Source organism: Zea mays, chromosome 3 (assembly GCF_902167145.1).
Source record: "Zea mays cultivar B73 chromosome 3, Zm-B73-REFERENCE-NAM-5.0, whole genome shotgun sequence".
NCBI lineage: Eukaryota > Viridiplantae > Streptophyta > Magnoliopsida > Poales > Poaceae > Zea > Zea mays.
The window spans coordinates 178,852,572-178,878,826 of record NC_050098.1 but is presented as its reverse complement, the minus strand read 5'-3'; the positions used below and the strand labels follow the sequence as shown (position 1 = coordinate 178,878,826).

Below are 26,255 nucleotides of genomic sequence, written 5' to 3'. Positions count from 1 at the left end.
TTGCGACTTGTGTGCGTGGTGACACTCTGATTTTTGGGTCTTGTGTGCGTTGCTAATCCCTCCCTTGCTCCGTGCTTCTTTGTGAACTTCAAGTGTAAGGGCGAGAGGCTCCAAGTTGTGGAGATTCCTCACAAACTGGATTAAGAAAAGCAAGCAAAACACCGTGGTATTCAAGTGGGTCTTTGGACCGCTTGAGAGGGGTTGATTGCAACCCTCGTCCGTTGGGACGCCACAACGTGGAGTAGGCAAGCGTTGGTCTTGGCCGAACCACGGGATAACCACCGTGCCATCTCTGTGATTGATCTCTTGTTGGTTATTGTGTTTTGTTGAAGACTCCTCTCTAGCCACTTGGCGATTATTGCGCTAACACTTAACCAAGTTTTTGTGGCCTAAGTTTTAAGTGTTACAGGATCACCTATTCACCCCCCCTCTAGGTGCTCTCAATTGGTATCAAAGCCGTTCTCTTCACAAAGGGACTAACCGCCCGAAGAGATGGATCCTAAGGGGAAGGGTATCGTGATCAACGATAAAGAGAAGGAATCTTTCGTCGACGAGCCGAAGGATGACAAGCCTACGGACTCGGGCTCGGGCCATAGACGGAAAGATGGGAAGAAGAAGAAGACAAGGCGCATCAAGGAGATTGTCTACTATGACGACAGCGACGAGTCATCTTCTTCCCAAAAGGACGATGACCACAACGACTACGAGAGAAGGAAACCGGTTAATTCGAACTTTTCTTTTGACTACTCTCGTATTCCGCAAAGTACAAATACTCATTTGCTCTCCATTCCACTTGGCAAACCTCCTCACTTTGATGGAGAGGACTACGGATTTTGGAGCCACAAAATGCGTAGTCACCTGTTCTCTCTCCATCCGAGCATTTGGGAGATTGTGGAAAGTGGAATGAAATTTGATAGCTCGGATAGTCCTACGTTTATAAATGAACAGATTCATAGAAATGCACAAGCTACTACTGTGTTGTTAGCCTCTCTGTGCAGGGACGAATATCATAAGGTGAGCGGCTTGGACAATGCCAAGCAAATCTGGGACACCCTCAGGATCTCTCATGAGGGGAATGATATCACCTTGCTCACCAAAATGGAGTTGATAGAGGGAGAGCTTGGAAGATTCGCGATGATAAGGGGCGAGGAGCCAACCCAAACATACAACCGGCTCAAGACCCTTATCAACAAAATAAGGAGCTACGGAAGCACGCGATGGACGGACCACGACGTCGTCCGCCTAATGCTAAGGTCATTTACCGTTCTTGATCCACATTTGGTGAATAATATTCGTGAGAATCCCAGGTACACCAAAATGTCGCCCGAAGAAGTTCTTGGAAAATTCGTGAGCAGGCGAATGATGATCAAGGAGGCGAGGTACGTGGACGACGCGTTGAACGGTCCAATCCATGAGCCTCAACCCATTGCTCTCAAGGCAACAAGGAGCAAGGAGGCGTTACCTAGCAAGGTGGCGCAAGTTGAGGCGGCAGGGCTCAATGATGATGAGATGGCTCTCATCATCAAGCGCTTCAAGACGGCGCTCAAGAGTCGCAAGGGACAGCCAAGCAAGACCAAAGCCAAGGGGAAGCGCTCATGCTTCAAATGCGGTAAAATTGGTCATTTTATTGCTAACTGTCCCGATAATGAAAGTGACCAGGAACACGGGAGCAAGAGGGAAAAGAAGAAAAATTACAAGAAGGCCAAGGGCGACGCACATCTAGGAAAAGAGTGGGATTCGGATTGCTCCTCCTCCGACTCCGACAATGAAGGACTCGCCGCCACAGCCTTCAACAAGTCATCGCTCTTCCCCAACGAGCGTCACACATGCCTCATGGCAAAGGAGAAGAAGGTATGTACTCGAGACAGTACTACGTATGATTCTTTAAGTGATGATGATTCTAGCGATGAGGAAATAGATTACTCTAGCTTGTTCAAGGGATTGGATAGAAATAAAATTGATAAAATCAATGAATTGATTGATGCCTTGAATGAAAAGGATAGGCTTTTAGAAAAGCAAGAGGATTTGTTGTATGATGAACATGATAAATTTGTAGAGGCACAAAAATCCTATGCTTTAGAAGTTAAAAGAAATGAAATGCTTTCTTATGAACTATCTACTTGTCATGAAACCATTTCTACTTTACAAGGTGTTAACAATGATTTAAATGCTAAATTAGAAGTAGCAAATAAATCTAATTCTTGTGTAGAACATGTTATGATTTGCACTAGGTGTAAGGATTTTGATATTGATGCTTGTAGTGAACACCTAGTTTCAATTTCTAGATTAAATGATGAAGTAGCTAGTCTTAATGACCAACTTAAGACTAGCAAAAGTGATTTAGATAAGCTAAAATTTGCAAGGGATGCCTACACGATTGGTAGACACCCCTCAATTAAGGATGGACTTGGCTTCAAGAGGGAAGCCAAGGACTTAACAAGCCATAAGGCTCCCATCTCCACCAAGGAGAAAGGGAAGGCCCCTATGGCTAGTAGTGCTAAAAAGAACCATGCTTTTATGTATCATGACAAGAGACAATATAGAAATGCTTATAGGAGTTATAATGCATATGATGCTTTTGATTCTCATGCCATGTTTGCTTCTAGTTCTTCCTATGTGCATGATAGAAATGTTGGTAGGAAAAATGTTGTTCATAATATGCCTAGGAGAAATGTTGTTAATGTTCCTAGGAAAGTTAATGAACCATCTACAATATATCATGCTTGCAATGCTTCATTTGCCATTTGTAGAAAGGGTAAGAAGGTATTGGCTAGGAAGTTAGGGGCCAAATGCAAGGGTGACAAAACTTGCATTTGGGTCCCTAAGACAATTGTGACTAACCTTGTAGGACCCAACAAGAGTTGGGTACCTAAGACCCAAGCCTAAATTTGCCTTGCAGGTTTATGCATCCGGGGGTTCAAGCTGGATTATCGACAGCGGATGCACAAACCATATGACGGGGGAGAAGAAGATGTTCACCTCCTACGTCAAAAATAAGGATTCCCAAGATTCAATAATATTCGGTGATGGGAACCAAGGCAAGGTAAAAGGGTTAGGTAAAATTGCTATTTCATCTGAACACTCTATTTCTAATGTGTTTTTAGTAGAGTCTCTTGGATATAACTTGTTATCTGTTAGTCAATTATGCAATATGGGATATAATTGTCTATTCACAAATGTAGATGTGTCTGTCTTTAGAAGATGTGATGGTTCACTAGCTTTTAAGGGTGTACTAGACGGCAAACTTTATTTGGTTGATTTTGCAAAAGAAGAGGCAGGTCAAGATGCATGCTTAATGGCTAAGACTTGCATGGGCTGGTTGTGGCATCGCCGCTTAGCACATGTGGGGATGAAGAACCTCCACAAGCTTCTAAAGGGAGAACACGTGATAGGTCTAACTAATGTACATTTCGAAAAAGATAGACCTTGTGCAGCTTGTCAAGCAGGGAAACAGGTGGGAGGCTCTCATCACACCAAAAATGTGATGACCACATCAAGACCCTTGGAGATGCTTCATATGGACCTCTTCGGACCCGTCGCCTATCTTAGTATAGGAGGAAGTAAGTATGGTCTTGTTATAGTTGATGATTTTTCCCGCTTCACTTGGGTATTCTTTTTGCAGGATAAATCTGAAACCCAAGGGACCCTCAAGTGCTTCCTAAGGAGAGCTCAAAATGAGTTTGAGCTCAAGGTGAAGAAGATAAGGAGCGACAACGGGTCCGAGTTCAAGAACCTTCAAGTGGAGGAGTTCCTTGAGGAGGAAGGGATCAAGCACGAGTTCTCCGCTCCCTACACACCACAGCAAAATGGTGTGGTAGAGAGGAAGAACAGGACGCTCATGGATATGGCGAGGACTATGCTTGGAGAATTCAAGACCCCCGGGCGTTTTTGGTCGGAAGCCGTGAACACGGCTTGCCACGCCATCAACAGGGTCTATCTTCACCGACTCCTCAAGAAGACTTCATATGAGCTGCTGACTGGTAACAAACCCAATGTGTCTTATTTTCGTGTATTTGGGAGCAAGTGTTATATTCTTGTGAAGAAAGGTAGAACCTCTAAATTTGCTCCCAAAGCTGTAGAAGGGTTTTTATTAGGTTATGATTCAAATACAAAGGCGTATAGGGTCTTCAACAAATCATCGGGTTTGGTTGAAGTCTCTAGCGACGTTGTATTTGATGAGACTAATGGCTCTCCAAGAGAGCAAGTTGTTGATCTTGATGATGTAGATGAAGAAGACGTTCCAACGGTCGCGATACTCACCATGGCAATTGGGGATGTACGACCTCAGGAACAATTGGAGCAAGATCAACCGTCTTCCTCAACTATGGTGCATCCCTCAACCCAAGATGACGAACAGGTACCTCAAGTGGAGGCGCATGATCAAGGGGGAGCACAGGATGTTCAAGTTGAAGAGGAAGAAGCACCTCAGGCACCTCCAACCCAAGTTCGAGCGACGATTCAAAGGGATCATCCCGTCGACCAAATATTGGGTGATATTAGCAAGGGAGTAACTACTCGCTCGAGATTAGTTAATTTTTGTGAGCATTACTCCTTTGTCTCTTCTATTGAGCCTTTCAGGGTAGAAGAGGACTTGCTAGATCCGGACTGGGTGTTGGCCATGCAGGAGGAACTCAACAACTTCAAGCGCAATGAAGTTTGGACACTAGTGCCTCGTCCCAAGCAAAATGTTGTGGGAACCAAGTGGGTGTTCCGCAACAAACAGGACGAGCACGGGGTGGTGACGAGGAACAAGGCTCGACTTGTGGCAAAAGGTTATGCCCAAGTCGCAGGTTTGGACTTTGAGGAGACGTTCGCTCCTGTGGCTAGGCTAGAATCAATTCGTATTTTGCTAGCATATGCCGCTCACCATTCTTTCAGGTTGTACCAAATGGATGTGAAGAGCGCTTTCCTCAACGGGCTGATCAAGGAGGAGGTGTACGTGGAGCAACCCCCTGGCTTTGAGGATGAACGGTACCCCAACCACGTGTGTAAGCTCTCTAAGGCACTCTATGGACTTAAGCAAGCCCCAAGAGCATGGTATGAATGCCTTAGAGACTTTTTAATTGATAATGCTTTCAAGGTTGGGAAAGCCGATCCAACTCTTTTTACTAAGACTTGCGATGGTGATCTCTTTGTGTGCCAAATTTATGTCAATGACATAATATTTGGTTCTACTAATCAAAAGTCTTGTGAAGAGTTTAGCAGGGTGATGACGCAGAAATTCAAGATGTCGATGATGGGCGAGTTGAACTACTTCCTTGGGTTCCAAGTGAAGCAACTCAAGGACGGCACTTTCATCTCCCAAACGAAGTACACGCAAGACTTGCTAAAGCGGTTTGGGATGAAGGACGCCAAGCCCGCAAAGACTCCGATGGGAACCGACGGACACACCGACCTCAACAAAGGAGGTAAGTCTGTTGATCAAAAGGCATACCGGTCTATGATAGGGTCTTTACTTTATTTGTGTGCTAGTAGACCGGATATTATGCTTAGCGTATGCATGTGTGCTAGATTTCAATCCGATCCTAAGGAGTGTCACTTAGTGGCTGTGAAGCGAATTCTTAGATATTTAGTCGCTACGCCTTGCTTCGGGATCTGGTATCCAAAGGGGTCTAACTTTGACTTGATTGGATATTCAGATTCCGACTATGCTGGATGTAAGGTCGATAGGAAGAGTACATCAGGGACGTGCCAATTCTTAGGAAGGTCCCTGGTGTCGTGGAACTCTAAGAAACAAACTTCCGTTGCCCTATCCACCGCTGAAGCCGAGTACGTTGCCGCGGGACAGTGTTGTGCGCAACTACTTTGGATGAGGCAAACCCTCCGGGACTTTGGCTACAATCTGAGCAAAGTCCCACTCCTATGTGACAATGAGAGTGCTATCCGAATAGCGGAAAATCCTGTTGAGCACAGCCGCACAAAGCACATTGACATCCGGCATCACTTTTTGAGAGACCACCAGCAAAAGGGACATATCGAATGTTTCATGTTAGCACCGAGAACCAGCTAGCCGATATCTTCACTAAGCCTTTAGATGAAAAGACCTTTTGCAGGCTGCGTAGTGAGCTAAATGTCCTAGATTCGCGGAACTTGGATTGATTTATAGCATACATGTGTTTATGCCTTTGATCATGTTCCTTATGCATTTTGTTGCTTACTATGGTGCTCAAGTTGTACAATCTCTCCCCGGACCTCACAAGTCCTTGTGCAAGTGATGCACATATTTAGGGGGAGTTGTGCTACAACTTGACCCTTTGAGACTAACCATATGCTTGAGTTTGCTTGTTTTAGTCTCAAAGGAGGTTTGAAAGGGAAAAGGTGGACTTGGACCATGAAAGACTTCCACTGCACTCCGATGAGAGGGTAACTTATTCCAAGTTCATCTCATGTCCCCTTATTGCCTTTGTACTCTTATTTGAAGATCTTGGTGAGGCAATGGGGTTAAAGGGCCAAGATTGATCCCGTTTTGGTGCTTGATGCCAAAGGGGGAGAAAATAAAGGCCAAAGCAATAGATGGATCAGCTACCACTTGAGAAATTTTGAAAATAGTAGACTAGAGCTTTTTGGTTTGTCAAAACTCTTTTATTGTCTCTTTTGTCAAAAGTTGGCCTCTTGTGGGGAAAAGTGTTGATTATGGGAAAAAGGGGGAGTTTTTGAAATCCTTGATCAATTTCCTTTGGAATACCTCTCTTTATGTCTCTACAAGTGAATTTGACTTAGAGATAGGAATTTGAGTTTGATTTGCAAAAACAAACCAAGTGGTGGCAAAGTATGATCCATATATGTCAAAATTGAATCAAAACAATTTTGAGTGTTCATTTGCATTGATATTGCACTTGTTCTAGTTGCTTTATGTTGTGTTGGCATAAATCACCAAAAAGGGGGAGATTGAAAGGGAAATGTGCCTTTGGGCCATTTCTAAGTATTTTGGTGATTGAGTGCCAACACAAGTGCTTTTGAGCTAATCTATGCAAAGTGGTGGACAAAGTGAAAATCATGTTAAAAGGTATGTTTCTAGACTTAGTACATTGTTTTATGGACTAATGTATTGTGTCTAAGTGCTGGAAACAGGAAAAGTTGAATTGGAAATGAGATGGCTTTGTTCAGCCAAAAGTCTGCTCAGTCTGGGTGCACCGGACTGTCCGGTGGTGCACCGGACAGTGTCCGGTGCGCCAGGCTGGCTCGGGCGAACAGGTTGCTCTCGGGACTTCAACGGCGGTGTACGGCTATAATTCACCGGACTGTCCGGTGAGCCGTTCACAGGCGAACTCGTCGCTCTCGGGAAACCATCAACGGCGTACGGCTAAAATTCACCGGTCTGTCCGGTGGTGCACCGGACTGTCCGGTGAGCCAACGGTCAGCCGGGGCAACGGTCGGCCGAGGATTCCGCGCGTGACGCGTGGCTGAGCCAACGGTCACATTGGTGCACCGGACTGTCCGGTGTGCACCGGACAGTGTCCGGTGCGCCAACGGCTCTCAATCAGTAACGGTCGGCTTCGCCAAATAAGGAAAGCAATCTGCACCGGACAGTGAACAGTGGATGTCCGGTGGTGCACCGGACTGTCTGGTGCGCCAGTCGACAGAAGGCAAGATCTACCTTCCATGATTGCTCTCAACGGCTCCTAGCTGCCTTGGGGCTATAAAAGGGACCCCTAGGCGCATGGAGGAGGACACCAAGCATTCTTACAACATTCCTAAGCACCAAGACCTTGATTCTGCGCATTTGTTTCTTTGTGATAGCATATAGAGCTCTAGTGGAGTTGTGAACTCATTGGGTTGTGTTGCGAGCTCTTGTTGCGACTTGTGTGCGTGGTGACACTCTGATTTTTGTGTCTTGTGTGCGTTGCTAATCCCTCCCTTGCTCCGTGCTTCTTTGTGAACTTCAAGTGTAAGGGCGAGAGGCTCCAAGTTGCGGAGATTCCTCGCAAACGGGATTAAGAAAAGCAAGCAAAACACCGTGGTATTCAAGTGGGTCTTTGGACCGCTTGAGAGGGGTTGATTGAAACCCTCGTCCGTTGGGACGCCACAACGTGGAGTAGGCAAGCGTTGGTCTTGGCCGAACCACGGGATAACCACTGTGCCATCTCTGTGATTGATCTCTTGTTGGTTATTGTGTTTTGTTGAAGACTCCTCTCTAGCCACTTGGCGGTTATTGCGCTAACACTTAACCAAGTTTTTGTGGCCTAAGTTTTAAGTGTTACAGGATCACCTATTCACCCCCCCTCTAGGTGCTCTCAGTGGCCCGCTCCAACGGTCGGCTGGGGGCACCGGACAGTGTCCGATGCGCCAACCAGCACGAAGCTGCAAGGTCGGCTGCGCCAGGAGTGGAAAGAAATCATGCATCGGACATGAACAGTGGCTGTCCGGTGGCACATCGGACTGTCCGGTGCGCCACCTGACAGAAGGCAAGATTAGCCTTCCAAGAATGCCTCCAACGGCTCCTAGCTGCCTTGGGGCTATAAAAGGGACCCCTAGGTGCATGGAGGAGTGACCCTAGCATTCCTTGATCATTCCTAAGCACCAAGACTCCATTCTCGCTCATTCGGTTCTTTGAGATAGTGACTTGAGCCCCATTTGAGTAGAGAACTCCTCGAGTTGTGTTGTGAGCTCAAGTTGTGGCTTGTGTGCGTGATTGTGCTCTTGTTTTGAGTCTTGTGTGTGTTGCTCTTCCCTCCCTCACTTTCGTGCTTCTTTGTGATCATCAATTGTAAGGGCGAGAGGCTCCAAGTTGTGGAGATTCCTCGCGAACGGGAGAAAGCATAAGAAAGGAAAACACCGTGGTATTCAAGTTGATCATTGGATCACTTGAAAGGGGTTGAGTGCAACCCTCGTCCATTGGGACGCCACAACGTGGAGTAGGCAAGTGTTATACTTGGCCGAACCACGGGATAAATCACCATGTCTTTTGTGTTGCCTTTCTTTGTGACCATTGTGTTTTACAAAAGCTCCGTCCCTAGCCACTTGGTCATATTGCACTAACACTTAACCAAGTTTTTGTGGCTACAAGTATTTGATTTTTACAGGATCACCTATTCACCCCCCCTCTAGGTGCTCTCAATTGGTATCGGAGTCGTTCTCTTCACAAAAGGGACTAATCGCCCGAAGAGATGGATCCTAAGGGAAAGGGGATGGTGGTCAACAACAAGGAAAAGGAGTCCTTCCTCAACGAGCCAAGGGACAACAAGCCCACTAACTCTGGCTCGAGTCACAAGAAGAAGGACAGGAAGAAGAAGAGGCGCATCAAGAAGATCGTCTACTACGACAGCGACAAGTCTTATTCTTCCCCAAGAGACGATGACTACGACGAGAAAAAGAAACCGGTTAACTCAAATTTTTTATTTGATTATTCTCGTATTCCGTATAATTCCAATGCTCATTTTCTTTCTATTCCTCTCGATAAACCTCCCCACTTTGATGGAGAGGACTACGCTTTTTAGAGTCACAAAATGTGTAGTCACCTTTTTTTCTCTCCATCCTAGTATTTGGGAGATAGTTGAGAATGGAATGCAATTTGATAATACGGATACCCCTGTATTCATTAACGAACAAATTCATAAAAATGCACAAGCTACCACTGTTTTGTTAGCATCGTTGTGCAGGGATGAATATAACAAGGTGAGCGGCTTGGACAATGCCAAGCAAATATGGGACACCCTCAAGATCTCGCATGAGGGGAACGACGCCACCATGATCACCAAAATGGAGTTGGTGGAAGGCGAGCTAGGAAGGTTTGCCATGATCAGGGGAGAGGAGCCAACGCAAACGTACAACAGGCTCAAGACCCTGGTCAACAAGATCAGGAGCTATGGAAGCACGAGATGGACGGACCACGACGTCGTCCAACTTATGCTCAGGTCTTTTACTATCATTGACCCTCATCTTGTGAACTTAATCTGTGAGAATCCTAGGTACACAAAGATGACTCCCGGGGAGATTCTTGGAAAGTTTGTAAGCGGGTGGATGATGGTGAAGGAAGCGCGATACGTTGATGATGCTCTCAATGGCCCTCTACCCGTCTACGAGCCTCAAACCGTTGCTCTCAAAGTAACAAGCAGCAGGGAGGCGCTACCTAGCAAGGTAGCACAAGTTGAGGCGGCGGGGCTAAACGAGGATGAGATGGCCCTAATCATAAAGCGCTTCAAGACCGCATTGAAAGGACGCAAGGAGTACTCTAACAAGAACAAAGCAAAGGGAAAGCACTCCTGCTTCAAGTGCGGTAAGACTGGTCATTTTATAGCAAATTGTCCCGATAACTCTAGTGACCAGGAACAAGGAAAGGGCGGGAAGAAAGAGAAGAAAAAGAGCTATAGGAAGGCAAAGGGCGAGGCACACATCGGAAAGGAGTGGGACTCGAATTGCTCGTCTTCCGACTCCGACGATGAAGGACTCGCTGCCTCAGCCTTCAACAAGTCCTCTCTCTTCCCCAACGAATGCCACACCTGCCTCATGGCAAAGGAGAGAAAGGTAAGCGTTCGTGAAACCCCTAAGTATACTACTTCAAGCGATGATGAATCTAGTGATGATGAAGTAGACTATACTAAATTATTTAAGGGTTTAGATAGATCAAAAGTAGATAAAATTAATGAGTTAATTGATGTGTTAAATGAAAAGGATAGACTTTTAGAGAAGCAAGAAGACATTTTGTATGAAGAGCATGACAAATTTGTTAGTGTACAAAAATCTCTTGCTTTAGAAACTAAAAGAAATGAAATTATATCTTCTGAAATATCTGCCTGCCATGAGTCTATTTCTAGCTTAAAGAGTGTTAATGATGAATTAAATGCTAAGCTAGAAGTAGCAAATAAATCCAGTTCATGTGTTGAACATGTTGTAATTTGCAATAGATGTAAGGATTTTAATGTTTATGCTTGTGATGAACATTTAATTTCTATTTCTAAATTAAATGATGAAGTAGCAAGTCTTAATGCTCAACTTAAGACTTGCAAAAGTGACTTTGATAAATTAAAGTTTGCTAGGGATGCCTACACTGTTGATAGACACCCCTCAATTAAGGATGGGCTTGGCTTTCGCAAGGAAGCCAAGAACTTAACAAGCCAAAGGGCTCCCATTCCCAACAAGGAGAAAGGGAAGGCCCCTATGACTAGTAGCATTCAAAGGAATCATGCGTTCATTTGTGATAGAAAATTTTCTAGGAATGCTCATAGAAGTTATGATGCTTATGATTCACATGCTATGATTGCTTCAAGTTCTACTTTTGTGCATGGTAGAAATAGGCCTAGGAAGGGAAATGTTATTCATCATGTGCCTAGGAGAATGCATAATGAATCTGCTACTGTTTTTTCATGCCTGCAACACTGATTTTGTACTTTCATGTAAAAATAAGAAAGTGGTTGCTAGGAAATTGGGGGCCAAATGCAAGGGAGACAAGACTTGCATTTGGGTCCCAAAGGATATTGTGACTAACCTTGTAGGACCCAACAAGAGTTGGGTACCTAAAACCCAAGCGTAAATTGTCTTGCAGGTTTATGCATCCGGAGGCTCAAGCTGGATTATTGACAGCGGATGCACAAACCACATGACGGGGGAGAAGAAGATGTTCACCTCCTACGTCAAGAACAAGGATTCCCAGGATATGATTATCTTTGGATATGGGAACCAAGGCAAGGTCAAAGGCTTGGGCAAGATAGCCATCACAAATGAGCACTCTATCTCTAATGTATTTTTAGTAGAGTCGCTAGGCTATAATCTTCTGTCTGTTAGTCAATTGTGCCACATGGGCTACAATTGTTTGTTTACAAATGTTGATGTACCTGTCTTTAGAAGGAGTGATGGTTCATTAGCGTTTAAGGGTGTACTAGATGGCAAACTCTACTTAGTTGATTTTTCGAAAGAGGAGGCCGATCTAGATGCATGCATAATCGCTAAGACTAGTATGGGCTGGCTGTGGCATCGCCGTCTAGCACATGTTGGGATGAAGAACCTCCACAAACTTCTAAAGGGAGAGCATGTGTTAGGACTAACAAATGTATGTTTCGAAAAAGATAGACCTTTTGCAGCTTGTCAAGCAGGTAAACAGGTGGGAAGTACTCATCACAGCAAGAATGTGATGACCACATCAAGACCTCTGGAGCTACTTCATATGGACCTCTTCGGACCCGTCGCCTACCTTAGCATCGGGGGAAGTAAGTATGGTCTTGTTATTGTTGATGATTTTTCCCGCTTCACTTGGGTATTCTTTTTGTAGGATAAAACAGAAACCTAAGGGACCCTAAAGCGCTTTCTAAGGAGAGCTCAAAACGAATTTGAGCTCAAGGTGAAAAAGATAAGAAGCGACAACGGGTCCGAGTTCAAGAATCTTCAAGTGGAGGAGTACCTTGAGGAGGAAGGAATCAAGCACGAGTTCTCTGCTCCTTACACACCACAGCAAAACGGTGTGGTAAAGAGGAAGAACAGGACGCTCATAGACATGGCGCGGATGATGCTTGGAGAATTCAAGATGCCCGAACGGTTTTGGTTGGAAGTTGTGAACACAGCTTGCGACGCCATAAACCGGCTCTACCTTCATCGCCTCCTCAAGAAGACCTCGTATGAACTTCTGACTGGTAACAAACCCAACATCTCATACTTTCGTGTATTTGGGAGTAAATGTTACATTCTAGTGAAGAAAGGTAGAAACTCTAAATTTGCTCCCAAAGCTATAGAAGGGTTTTTGCTAGGTTATGACTCAAATACAAAGGCGTATAGAGTCTTCAACAAATCTTCGGGTTTGGTTGAAGTCTCTAGCGACGTTGTATTTGATGAGATTAATGGCTCTCCAAGAGAGCAAGTTGATCTTGATGATGTAGATGAAGATGGCGTTCCAACGGCCACAATTCGCACCATGGCACTTGGAGATGTGCGACCACAGGAACAACAAGAGCAAGATCAACCTTCTTCCTCAACGATGGTGCACCCCCCAACACAATATGATGAACAGGTTCATCAAGAAGAGGCGTGTGATCAAGGGGGAGCACAAGAAGAACAAATGATAGAGGAAGAAGCACCACGGGCCCCTCCAACTCAAGTCCGAGCGACGATTCAAAGGAATCATCCCGTCGACCGGATTCTGGGTGATATAAGCAAGGGAGTAACTACTCGCTCATGTCTAGCTAATTTTTGTGATCATTACTCATTTGTGTCTTCTATTGAGCCTTTTAGGGTAGAAGAGGCCTTGCAAGATCCAGACTTGGTGTTGGCCATGCAGGAAGAGCTCAACAACTTCAAGCGAAATGAAGTTTGGACCCTGGTGCCACGTCCCAAGCAAAACGTTGTGGGAACCAAGTGGGTGTTCCGCAACAAGCAAGACGAGCACGGGGTGGTGACAAGGAACAAGGCTCGACTTGTGGCAAAAGGTTATGCCCAAGTCGCAGGTTTGGATTTTGAGGAGACTTTTGCTCCTGTGGGTAGGCTAGAGTCTATTCGCATTTTGTTAGCCTATGCCGCTCACCACTCTTTCAGGTTGTTTCAAATGGACGTGAAGAGCGCTTTCCTCAATGGGCCAATCAAGGAGGAGGTGTACGTGGAACAACCCCCTAGCTTTGAGGATGAACGGTACCCCGACCATGTATGTAAGCTCTCTAAGGCGCTCTATGGACTTAAGCAAGCTCCAAGAGCATGGTATGAATGCCTTAGAGATTTTCTAATTGCTAATGCTTTTAAGGTTGGGAAAGACGATCCAACTCTTTTCACTAAGACTTGTGATGCTGACCTATTTGTGTGCCAAATTTATGTCGATGACATAATATTTGGGTCTACTATCCAAAAGTCTTGTGAGGAGTTTAGTAGGGTGATGACACAGAAATTTGAGATGTCGATGATGGGCGAGTTAAACTACTTCCTTGGGTTCCAAGTGAAGCAACTCAAGGATGGCACCTTCATCTCACAAATGAAGTACACGCAAGACCTTCTCAAGCGGTTTGGGATGAAGGACGCCAAGCCCGCAAAGACGCCGATGGGAACCGACGAACATGTTGGCCTCAACAAAGGAGGTAAGTCCGTTGATCAAAAGGCATACCTGTCGGGGACCATAATTAGGGGTACCCCAAGGCTCCTAAACTCGGCTGGTAACCACCATCAGCACAAAGCTGCAAAGGCCTGATGGGCGCAATTCAGGTCAAGGCTCCGTCCAAGGGACACGATCTCGCCTCGCCCGAGGGTGGCCTCGGGCAAGAACAGCAGACCCAGGTGGATTCACGTCTCGCCCGAGGGTCTCCTCAAGCAACAGGCGCACCTTCGACTCGCCCGAGGCCCAGCTCGGGCAGGCTTCGCGGAGAAGCAACCTTGGCTAGATCGCCTTGCCAACCGACCGTATCGCAGGAGCATTCAATGCAAGGATCGTCTGGCACCTTATCCTGATGCACGTTCCTCAGTCGACAAGGCCGAAGAGACCGCAGTCATTTCGCCTCTCCACTGACTGACCTGACAGGAAAACAGCGCCGCCTGCACTGCTCCGACTGCTGTGCCACCCGCCAGGGTGAGGCTGACAGCCGCCGAGTCGAACCTCAGGCGCCATAGGAAGCTCCGCCTCGCCCGACCCTAGGGCTCGGACTCCACCTCGACCTCGGAAGACGGTCTCCGCCTCGCCCGACCCCAGGGCTCGGACTCCACCTCGACCTCGGAAGACGGTCTCCGCCTCGCCCGACCCCAGGGCTCGGACTCCACCTCGACCTCGGAAGACGGTCTCCGCCTCTTCCGACCCTAGGGCTCGGACTCAGCCTCGACCTCGGAGGAGTCACCGCCTTGCCTGACCTTGGGCTCGGACCGACCACGTCGCAGGGGGGTACATCATTACCCTACCCCTAGCTAGCTCAGGCTACAGGGAACAAGACCGGCACCCTGCGTGCTCCATGATGGCACCCAGTAAAACAAGTAATGATGGCACCCTGCGTGCTCCATGACGACGACGGTTCTCAACTTCTTATGGAAGCAAGGAGACGTCAGCAAGGACCTGACAGCCCCGACAGCTGTGCTTCTACAGGGCTCAAGTGCTCCTCCGACGGCCACTGCATCACATGAATAGGGCACCAACACCTCTCCAACAGCCACATCAGCATGTACATAGGGCTCTGGCTCCTCTCTGCTAGACACGATAGCACATTGCTACATCCCCCCATTGTACACCTGGGCCCTCTCCTTACATCTATAAAAGGAAGGTCCAGGGCCCTCGTACGAGAAGTTGGCCGCGCGGGAGAATGGGCTGACGGACAGGCTCCCTCTCTCTCTCTCTCTCCCTCGCGAACGCTTGTAACCCCCTACTGCAAGCGCATCCACCCTGGGCGCAGGACAACACGAGCCGCGGTTCCCCTTATTGTTCCCCCTTGTGTTCCGTCTCGCGCCAACCCATCTGGGCTGGGACACGCAGCGACAATTTACTCGTCGGTCCAGGGACCCCCCGGGGTCGAAACGCCGATAGTTGGCGTGCTAGGTAGGGGCCTACTGCGTGTTGACAAACAGCTTCCCGTCAAGCTCCAGATGGGTAGTCTCCAGCAACCTCTCCAGCCCGGGACGATGCTCCGTTTCGGGAGTCTCGAGTTCATGTCCCTCGACGGTAGCTACGACATGGTACTCCTTCCTTCGCCGCGTGACAACGACAATGGTGGCCTTCAGACCGCCTGCCAGCGGCGGAATCGACGACGTCTTCCCCGCGTGGCGGAAGAGCAGCATCTGGGTCTGTCCCGTCACCTTCCCCGCCGACGGAGGAGGAGGCAGGGCAACCATGGCCAAGCAGGAGGCGGCACCTCGTTGGCTGTCGAGCGAATCGACGACGTCGGCGCCCCAGCGGGGGACACATCGGGCGTTGACCTCGCATCTGAGACGAGACGGGCGTCGTTTCCCCGCAACACGCCAACCCCAAGCGGACGGATGACGCCATCACGCTCACGAAGGACTTGCTGGGTGTTAGCCTCGTACCTGAGATAACGGTGCAGTCCGTCCCCGACGCGACTTCGTCACCATTTGTCGATCAAGAGGTACCGTCCATTTTCCACTCTGTGCCTTTTAGATTTAGCTTCGACCCACCAAGCGAGCCCGCTTCGGTGGACGCTTTCATAAAGGCATACCCAAACCTTCCGGGGTACCATATGTGGTCAAACTGGGACCGACTAACGACCGTCTCGACCTACGGGCCCCCGGGTTCCGAGGAAGATGATGAGCCCGACTCTGGTTGGGATTTCTCTGGGCTCGATAACCCCAGTGCCATGCGGGACTTCATGACCGCATGTGACTACTGCCTCTCCGATTGCTCCGATGATGGCCACAGCCTTGACGACGAGGACTGTGGCCCAAGTCGCGAATGTTTCCACGTCGATCTAGGGGGTCTCGACGAAGGCAACCATCTTGGTATGCCGGAGGACGGCGATCCCCCTAGGCCTGCGCCTCGCGTTGACATCCTTCGGGAGCTAGCTGTGGTCCTAGTCCCTGTAGGGGGTCAGGACACACAGCTCGAGCAAATCCGCGAGATGCAGGCCAGGCTCGACGAGGAAGTAGGACAACTTGTGCAGCTCCAGCAGAACATCGGGCAGGAATGGGTAGGCCGAGCTCCGACCGGAGAAGCGCGTCATCTGGCCCAGGACGTCCAGCACCGCATCGCCGATGATGTCAGGGCAAGGCTGCCCCCGGCTTCCAGTGGGGTCGGCCAGAACCTGGCTGCAGCGGCAATACTACTCCGAGCGATACTGGAACCATCCACCACCGAGGTGCGACGTATCTAGGGAGAGCTCAAGAATCTCCTGGAGGATACCGCGGTCCGACGGGCCGAAAGCTCTGCCTCCCGAAGACAGGGGTACCCCCGGAGCATCGCGTCGCGACTTCTCGATTCATGCGGGAAGCCTCGGTCCACACCGGGCGCACGCGGGACATAGCGCCTGCAGCCCCGGGTCGCCTCGGCAACGAGCACCGCCGCTGCAACCGTCGAGCCCACCTCAATGAGAAGGTGCACCGAGGCTACCACCCCATGCGTGGGGGACGCTATGACAGCGGGGAGGATCGAAGCCCTTCGCCCGAACCGCCCAGTCCGCAGGCTTTCAGCCGAGCCATACGACGGGCGCCGTTCCCGACCCGGTTCCGAACCCCGACTACCATCACCAAGTACTCGGGGGAGACAAGGCCGGAACTGTGGCTCGCGGACTACCGGCTGGCTTGCCAGCTGGGTGGAATGGACGATGACAACCTCATCATCCACAACCTCCCCCTGTTCCTCTCTGACGCCGCCCGAGCCTGGCTGGAGCATCTGCCTCCTGCGCAGATCTCCAACTGGGACGACCTGGTCAAAGCATTCGCCGGCAACTTCCAGGGCACATACGTGCGCCCTGGGAACTCCTGGGATCTCCGAAGCTGCTGCCAGCAGCTGGGAGAATCCTTGCGGGACTACATCCGGCGATTTTCGAAGCAGCGCACCGAGCTGCCCAACATCACCGACTCAGATGTCATCGGCGTGTTCCTCGCCGGCACCAGTTGCCGTGACCTAGTGAGCAAGCTGGGTTGCAAGACTCCCACCAGGGCGAGCGAGCTGATGGACTTCGCCACCAAGTTCGCCTCTGGTCAGGAGGCGGTCGAGGCCATCTTCCGGAAGGACAAGCAGCCTCAGGCGCGCTAGCCGGAAGACGTCCCCGAGGCGTCCGCTCAGCACGGCACCAAGAAGAAGGGCAAGAAGAAGTCGCAAGCGAAACGCGACGCCGCCGACGCAAACCTTGTCGCCGCCGTCGAGCACAGGAACCCTCGGAAGCCTCCCAGAGGCGCCAACCTGTTCGACAAGATGCTCAAGGAGTCATGCCCCTATCATCAAGGTCCCGTCAAGCACACCCTTGAGGAGTGCGTCATGCTTCGGTGCTACTTCCACAAGGCCGGGCCCCCGGCGGAAGGTGGCAAAGGCCACGACAATGACAAGAAGGAGGGCCACAAGGCAGAGGAGTTCCCCGAGGTTCACGACTGCTTCATGATCTACGGTGGACAAGTGACGAACGCCTCGGCTCGGCACCGCAAGCAAGAGCGCCGGGAGGTCTGCTCGGTGAAGGTGGTGGCGCCAGTCTACTTAGATTGGTCCGACAAGCCCATCACCTTCGACCAAGGCGACCATCACCGCGTGCCAAGCCCGAGGAAGTACCCGCTCGTTGTCGATCCCGTCGTCGACAACGTCAGGCTTACCAAGGTCCTCATGGACGGAGGCAGCAGCCTCAACATCATCTACGCCGGGACCCTCGGGCTCTTGCAGATAGATCTATCCGCAATCCAGGCCGGCGCGGCGCCCTTTCACGGGATCATCCCCGGGAAGCGCGTCCAACCCCTTGGGCAACTCGATCTGCCCGTCTGCTTCGGGACTCCCTCCAACTTTCGAAAGGAAACCCTCACGTTCGAGGTGGTCGGGTTCCGAGGAACCTACCACGCAGTGCTGGGGAGACCATGCTACGCCAAGTTCATGGTCGTCCCCAACTACACCTACCTCAAGCTCAAGATGTCGGGCCCCAACGGGGTCATCACCGTTGGATCCACGTACCGACACGCGTACGAATGCGACGTTGAGTGCGTGGAGTACGCTGAGTCCCTCGCCGAATCCGAGGCCCTCATCGCCAACCTGGAGAGCCTCTCCAAGGAAGTGCCAGACGCAAAGCACCACGCCGGCAACTTCGAGCCAGCAGAGGCAGTCAAGTCCATCCCTCTCGACCCCAGCAACGACGCCTCCAAGCAAGTCCGGATCGGCTCTGAGCTCGACCCCAAATAGGAAGCAGTGCTCGTCGACTTTCTCCGCGCGAACACTGAGGTTTTTGCGTGGAGTCCCTCGGACATGCCTGTCGTACCGAGGGATGTCGCTGAGCACTCGCTGGATATCCGAGCTGGAGCTCGACCCGTGAAGCAGCCTCTACGTCGATTCGACAAAGAAAAGCGCAGAGCCATAGGCGAGGAGATCCACAAGCTGATGGCTGTAGGGTTCATCAAAGAGGTATTCCATCCCGAATGGCGAGCCAACCCTGTGCTTGTGAAAAAGAAAGGTGGGAAATGGCGGATGTGTGTAGACTACACTGGTCTAAACAAAGCATGTCCGAAAGTTCCCTACCCTCTGCCTCGCATCGATCAAATCGTGGATTCCACTGCTAGGTGCGAAACCCTGTCGTTCCTCGATGCCTACTCAGGGTACCACCAAATCAGGATGAAAGAGTCCGACCAACTCGCGACTTCTTTCATCACACCTTTTGGCATGTACTGCTACATCACTATGCCATTTGGTCTGAGGAATGCAGGCGCGACATACCAAAGGTGCATGAACCACGTGTTCTGACAGCACATTGGTTGAACGGTCGAGGCTTACGTTGATGACATCATAGTCAAGACGAGGAAAGCCTCCGACCTCCTCACGGACCTTGAAACGACATTCAAGTGTCTCAAGGCGAAAGGCGTGAAACTTAATCCTGAGAAGTGTGTCTTCGGAGTCCCCCGAGGCATGCTCCTGGGGTTCATCGTCTCCGAGCGGGGCATTGAGGCCAACCCGGAGAAAATCGTGGCCATCACCAACATGGGGCCCATCAAGGACTTGAAAGGAGTACAGAGGGTCATGGGATGCCTTGCGGCTCTGAGCCGCTTCATCTCGCGCCTCGGCGAAAGAGGCCTACCCCTATACCGCCTCTTAAGGAAGACTGAGCGCTTCACTTGGACCCCCGAGGCCGAGGAAGCCCTTGGGAACGTAAAGGCGCTCCTTACAAGCGCGCCCATCCTGGTCCCCCCCGCTGTTGGAGAAGCCCTCTTGATCTACGTAGCCGCAACCACTCAGGTGGTCAGCACCACGATCGTAGTAGAGAGACGAGAAGAAGGGCATGCATTGCTCGTCCAGAGGTCGGTCTACTTCATCAGTGAGGTACTGTCCGAGACCAAAGTCCGCTACCCGCAAATTCAAAAGCTACTGTACACGGTGATTCTGACGCGGCGAAAGTTGCGACACTACTTCGAGTCTCATCCGGTGACTGTGGTGTCATCCTTCCCCCTGGGGGAGATCATCCAGTGCCGAGAGGCCTCGGGTAGGATTGCAAAGTGGGCGGTGGAGATCATGGGCGACACAATCTTGTTCGCTCCTCGGAAGGCCATCAAGTCCCAAGTCTTGGCGGACTTTGTGGCTGAATGGGTCAACACCCAGCTTCCAGCAGCTCCGATCCAACCGGAACTCTAGACCATGTTTTTCGACGGGTCGCTGATGAAAACAGGAGCGGGCGCGGGCCTGCTCTTCATCTCACCCCTCGGGAAGCACCTCCGCTACGTGTTGCGCCTCCATTTCCCGGCGTCCAACAACGTGGCCGAGTACGAGGCTCTCGTTAACGGGTTGCGCATCACCATCGAGCTAGGGGTTCGGCGCCTCGACGCTCGTGGCGACTCGCAGCTTGTCATCGACCAAGTCATGAAGAACTCACACTGCCATGACCCGAAGATGGAAGCCTACTGCGATGAGGTTCGGCGCCTGGAAGACAAGTTCTACGGGCTCGAGCTCAACCACGTCGCCCGACGATACAACGAGACTGCGGACGAGCTGGCTAAGATAGCCTCGGGGTGGACAACGGATCCCCCGGACGTCTTCTCCCGAGACCTACACCAACCCTCCGTCAAGACCGACGACAGGCCCGAGCCCGAGGAGGCCTCGGCCCAGCCCGAGGCACCCTCGGCCACCGAGGGTGAGGCACTGCGCATCGAGGAAGAGTGGAATGGGGTCCCGCCTAATCGAAACTGGCAGACCCCATACCTGCAATATCTCCACCGAGGAGAGCTACCCCTCGACAGAGCCGAAGCTCGGCGACTGGCGCGACGTACCAAGTCGTTCGTCTTGCTGGGTGACGAAAAGGAGCTCTACCACCGCAGCCCCTCAGGCATCCTCCAAAGATGCATATCCATCGCCGAAGGTCAGGAGCTATTGCAAGAAATACACTCGGGGGCTTGCGGTCATCACGCAGCACCTCGAGCCCTCGTTGGGAACGCCTTCCGACAAGGTTTCTACTGGCCAACCGCGGTGGTCGACGCCACTAGAATTGTACGCACCTGCCAAGGGTGTCAATTCTACGCAAGGCAGACGCACCTGCCCGCTCAGGCCTTGCAAACAATACCCATCACCTGGCCGTTTGCTGTGTGGGGTCTGGACCTCGTCGGTCCCTTGCAGAAGGCACCCGGGGGCTTCACGCACCTGCTGGTCGCTATCGACAAATTCTCCAAGTGGATTGAGGTCCGACCCCTAAACAGCATCAGATCCGAACAGGCGGTGGCGTTCTTCACCAACATCATCCATCGCTTTGGGGTCCCGAACTCCATCATCACCAACAACGGCACCCAGTTCACTGGCAGGAAGTTCCTGGACTTCTGCGAGGAACACCACATCCGGGAGGACTGGGTCGCCGTAGCTCACCCCATGACGAATGGGCAGGTAGAGCGTGCCAACGGCATGATTCTACAGGGACTCAACCCGAGGATCTACAACGACCTCAACAAGTTTGGCAGGCGATGGATGAAGGAACTCCCTTCGGTGGTCTGGAGTCTGAGGAAAACGCCAAGCCAAGCCACGGGCTTCACGTCGTTCTTTCTAGTCTATGGGGTCGAGGCTATCTTGCCCACAGACTTAGAATACGGTTCCCCGAGGACAAGGGCGTACGAAGACCGAAGCAACCAGACCAGCCAAGAAGACTCACTGGACCAGCTGGAAGAGGCTCGGGACATGGCCTTACTACACTCGGTGCGGTATCAGCAGTCCCTGCGACGCTACCACGCCCGAGGGGTTTGGTCCCAAGACCTCTAGGTGGGCGACTTGGTGCTTCGGCTACGACAGGACGCCCGAGGGCGCCACAAGCTCACACCTCCCTGGGAAGGGCCGTTCATCATCGCCAATATCTTGAAGCCCGGAACATACAAGCTGGCCAGCAGTCAATGCGAGGTCTACAGCAACGCTTGGAACATCCGACAGCTACGTCGCTTCTACCCTTAAGATGTTTTCAAGTCGTTCATATACCTCGTTCTCTTTACATACACAAATAAAGTCTAACCATCAAGGAAGGGTCAGCCTTGCCTCGGCAAAGCCCGACCCTCCCTCGGGGGCTAGAAGGGGGGAACCCCCTCTGCGTCAAAATTTTCCTTGGAAAAAGTCTTTCTGTCAGAACGTCTTTCGCACTTTTCGACTACTTCGATAGTGGGATCCTGAAAACGACGGAGTACACATAAGCGGCAAGGCTGACCGAGCCGAGGGACTCCTACGCCTCCAGGATACGGATATCTCACTCATCACCTTCTGCGATAAGTAACTCACGCTCGGATAAGCGATTCCGCTGACCGAACAAGTCTTAACGCTCGAAAACTTTTCTGTCGAAATGATTTTTCGTGCCTTCTCGACTATATCGATAACAGAATCCTACGGATGAGTAAGAGTACACGTAAGCGGCAAGGCCGACCGAGCCGAGGAACTCCTACGCCTCCAGGATACAGATACCTCACTCATCACCTTCCGTGAAAAGTAACTCTCGCTCGGATGAGCGATTCTGCTACCGACAAACAAGTCCTGATACTCGAAACAAGGGGAAAAGAAACGCAGCTTTACAACACGACGATGATATGTTTGGGCCTCGGCGGCCGCAAAAAACATACGCACACTACAGATAAACTGTTCCTGCAGGTTCAGACATCAGTGAGGGGAGCAGCAGCGGAACCAGATCCTCTGACGCACGGTAGAGGGCAGTGCGCCCGTCGATCCTGCAACGAACGGTGCATGCTTCATTTCCTTCTGTTTTCTCGTTCCGGCATATACAGTGCTCCATGTATGCGGCCCAACTTAGAAACAGGCCCATGTTCCCCGTTCTCAGCTACTGGGCACACATCTAGCAGGCACACCTTGTTTCCTGCTTCAAGTCGCCGCCGGCGCCACCGCCAATGCTGGCACTGGCCGATGTGCTGTAGCAGCATGCTGTGCTGAGCGCTCCAGCATGCCTGCCGCCGACGGTTGAATGAATTTCTGCAGAATGTTTTCACTCAATATTTGTCAACTATGAATGAAACTGAGCCAAGTTGAAGAATAACATTTCTTTCTTCAGCAATTAACTGTCATTTGCGATTGAAACTGAACATTCCACCTAGCAATTGCTAACAACAAAATAGCCCTCCTCACTTGCTCCTAAACAAAATACTAGTAGCAATTGCTAACAACAAAATAGCCCTCCTCAATTGCTCCAGAACTAAAAAGAAGAATTCACTAAAAGAATCCCTCAATTTTTAGATCATCACTGCTTGCTCCATTCAATAGTTGGGTGAAGGAGCTGATAGTACTATATTCTTCAGGCTCTTTCCTCTTTTCGTTGCTGCTTACTTCTTTCTCTATTTCTTGTGCCTTGAAAAAACGAAATACAAAAGACTCAGATGTACATGGAACTTTATAATAATGCTATAATTCACATGTTAAAAATTAACATACCATTGATACTTGTACTTGCAACTGAGTTCTGTTTTGTCCATTTTTCCTCCCCTTGTGTTTTTCTTCCTAGCCAAGCTTTTTTCTCTTTGAAGTTTTTATGCGAACCTCTTTTTTCTTCAATTATACATTACTCAATGTGTCATTTGGTGGAGCAAGATCACTCTGAGAAACACTTTGATCGTCATTTGTGCATGTGGTAATTCTGTCTTCAATCTGTTGACCAAGGATGTCAATTGTGCTATCCATCAATAGGGTGCACTTTGGAAAGTAGGCTGCTCGATGCGCTAAATTCAGAAGCTTCCGAGAAAAGTATCTATAGCGAAGCATTGCATCAAACTTTGGATTTTCAATTACCTTTTTCCCATTCATGTCCTGTACTGTGCCACTCCGTGCTTGTCGTGTCCATCTTTTTAATATATATTGGGCAGCCAATGACTTGATATTCATCAAATCAAGAACTTTGCATTATGTGAAAGGTGCATAACCCATGCCATGCCTCATGAAACACTTGCTCAACAGCCTTTCCCATAGCAAAATCTTGGTCCGTGTAGAATGTTTTAGGTTGCTTTCCATTATGTGCTTTTAGAAAGGTCTCAAATATCCACTTGAAAGACTCAAATGTCTCGTCGTACATTAGAGCAGCACCGAAGATTACTGTTTCTCTAAACTGATTGAATCCAACAAAAACACCAAAAGGTCGACTCTCTCTATTTGTCCCAAATGTGGTGTCAAAGGAAACAACATCACCAAAATGTGTGTAATCAACAACCATTTTAGCATCAGCCCAAATTATGTTCGCGATCTTCTCTTCGATATCCATTTGTGTTGCATATTGAAATAAGGGGTTCTCTACCATTTTGTTCTGAAAATATTTAAGCATGCTTCCAGCGTGACCATATGCCATCTCTCGTTGTCGCTTGCCTCGCAAATAGTTTTTATGATCATGGAGGGTATAACTCAAATTAAGTGGTCCACCCACTTGGCGACATGCTAATTCATGTGATGCTTTTGGACCTATTCCTGAATCATCGGCTGTCTCAATTTCAAAAGCTTGCAAATCTGAAATTTTTCTTTGTGACACCATCAAGTGGAAAGTTTCTGGCGAGTGAAGGACATGATTGTGTTCCAAATTCAGATCATTTATTTTATACTCATCAGAATCTTTGTCCTTTACAAGGCACATACGCACTTCGCAATCTGTTCTTGTTTCAGCTCGATGACATTTCACTTGATCATCCCTTTTATCTTTCCCTCTATGACCTTCATTGGCACAAACAAATCTACATGATGTAACTTTGCCATCAATCTTACTTTTGTTTGTGTATCTTTTCCTAACATCAAAACCTCTTTGACCACCATAGGCTAACCAAAAGTTCCAACCCTCATCTGTATTTCTGAATTTCATACCAACATGAGGAACCAAACAAGGGAACATATTCTCCCTGAAAAATCATTAGTAATACTATGATTGCTAATGGAACAAAAATAATGTACAAGTAGCGGAAACATTGATCCTGTTGTTGATTGAACATTAAAGCCTAATAATCGTGAAGAACTAGTTACGAATTTTGGCCTGAAGAACTAGCTAGCTACTTGCTGTTGCAAGCAATCAACCCCAAATAATTGCTAGACAAAATACAAGCAGACACACGGGGAAGCAACGTGTAATGAGTAAAAGAAAAGTATTCTTACTCGTTGAGTGTGTAGGGCTCTGCATTCTTATTCTCCGTCATCTTCACAGGAACTGAATCGTTGGAATCGCCTGCTGCATCGGTAAAGCAACGACTCCAAACTAGGCGACTGTATTTTTTCCCTCCAATCTGCGATGGGTGCTGCCCTTTCCCTCCTCCGGTACTATTTTTCCCTCCTCCGGTACTATTTTTCCTCCATTGGTACAGTAACCCGGTATTGGGCCTTCCACAAGCTGGGCCGTTTGAGCTCAAGCAGCACAACACCACCTCCGTTGGATTCGTAATCAACGGAAGCACTGCCCTCTGCTGTTCGGCAGACGATCTGGTTCCAGCAGCAGCACCCTCGGCATCGACTCCACCTTCGGCGGAATCCGACCCGACCTCGGACAGCAACACGGTCGGAGGATCTCCACCTCAAAGGAAGATGTCAACACTGCGCCTGAGCCATCGCCGCCAGGATCTCCTCCAGGAACCTGGCCCGAGTAGACGGCTGGACCGGCCGCTCCGTAGCCTCAGCCAGCTGTCCCCCGAGGACGCCAGCCCGGCTCATGGCCTCGGCAGCCTGACTCCAGGGTTGGTTCTGCCAGTGGACGACCCGGCCAGGCTCCGGCCGACAAAGCTTCTTTTCGAGCCAACTCCGCCTCTGACCACGCTCACACCACTACCTCCGGCTCTGGCTCATCGCAGAGCGGCCGAGGGTTCTCTTTAACTGAGCAAGAGAAGCCTTGAGTGGCAAGGCCGACCGAGCCAAGGGACTCCTACGCCTCCGGGATACGGATACCTCACTCGTCACCTTCCGCGCAGGGCAACTCACACTTGGTTAAGCGGTTCAGCTAGCCGACAGGCGATACCTGGTGCTCGAAATAAGGAAGAAACACGGTATTGCACCCAAAATACCTAGATGTTCAGGCCCCGACAGCCACAATGAACAGACACCGACACTCAAGGTGCCATTACAAACGGAACTCCAGTTCCACTCCCGCAGGTACCAACAACCCCCACATTGGAGGGCCTGCGGGACGACAAAATTCCAGGTGGCTCGCCGCCTGTCACACCCGGTTTCAGAAGGCAAACCGAATGCGAACTATGTACGTGCCAGGATCAGAACTCACGTACGCAACGATTACATAAATGAACATCATCGCATA

The 26,255-nt window shown here is 49.9% G+C and overlaps 1 protein-coding gene across 1 annotated transcript; it reads right to left on the bottom strand.

The window, feature by feature from the left end:
- Positions 1 to 22,871: 22,871 nt before the first annotated feature.
- LOC103650950 (protein FAR1-RELATED SEQUENCE 5-like) lies at positions 22,872 to 25,406 on the bottom strand. Its single transcript, XM_008676550.3, has 3 exons — positions 25,109 to 25,406; positions 23,417 to 24,858; positions 22,872 to 23,332 (listed from the first exon to the last, which is right to left on the bottom strand). Exons 1-2 carry the CDS (start codon positions 25,147 to 25,149, stop codon positions 23,868 to 23,870), a joined length of 1,032 nt encoding a protein of 343 aa, XP_008674772.1. The 5' UTR covers positions 25,150 to 25,406; the 3' UTR covers positions 22,872 to 23,332; positions 23,417 to 23,867.
- Positions 25,407 to 26,255: the final 849 nt, after the last annotated feature.

Coding starts and splice junctions, on each gene's coding strand:
- LOC103650950 (XM_008676550.3), bottom strand. CDS start 25,149: ATGACGGAGAATAAGAATGCAGAGCCCTACACACTCAACGA. Junction 24,859..25,108: donor GAGCCCTACACACTCAACGA/GTAAGAATACTT, acceptor ATGATTTTTCAG/GGAGAATATGTTCCCTTGTT.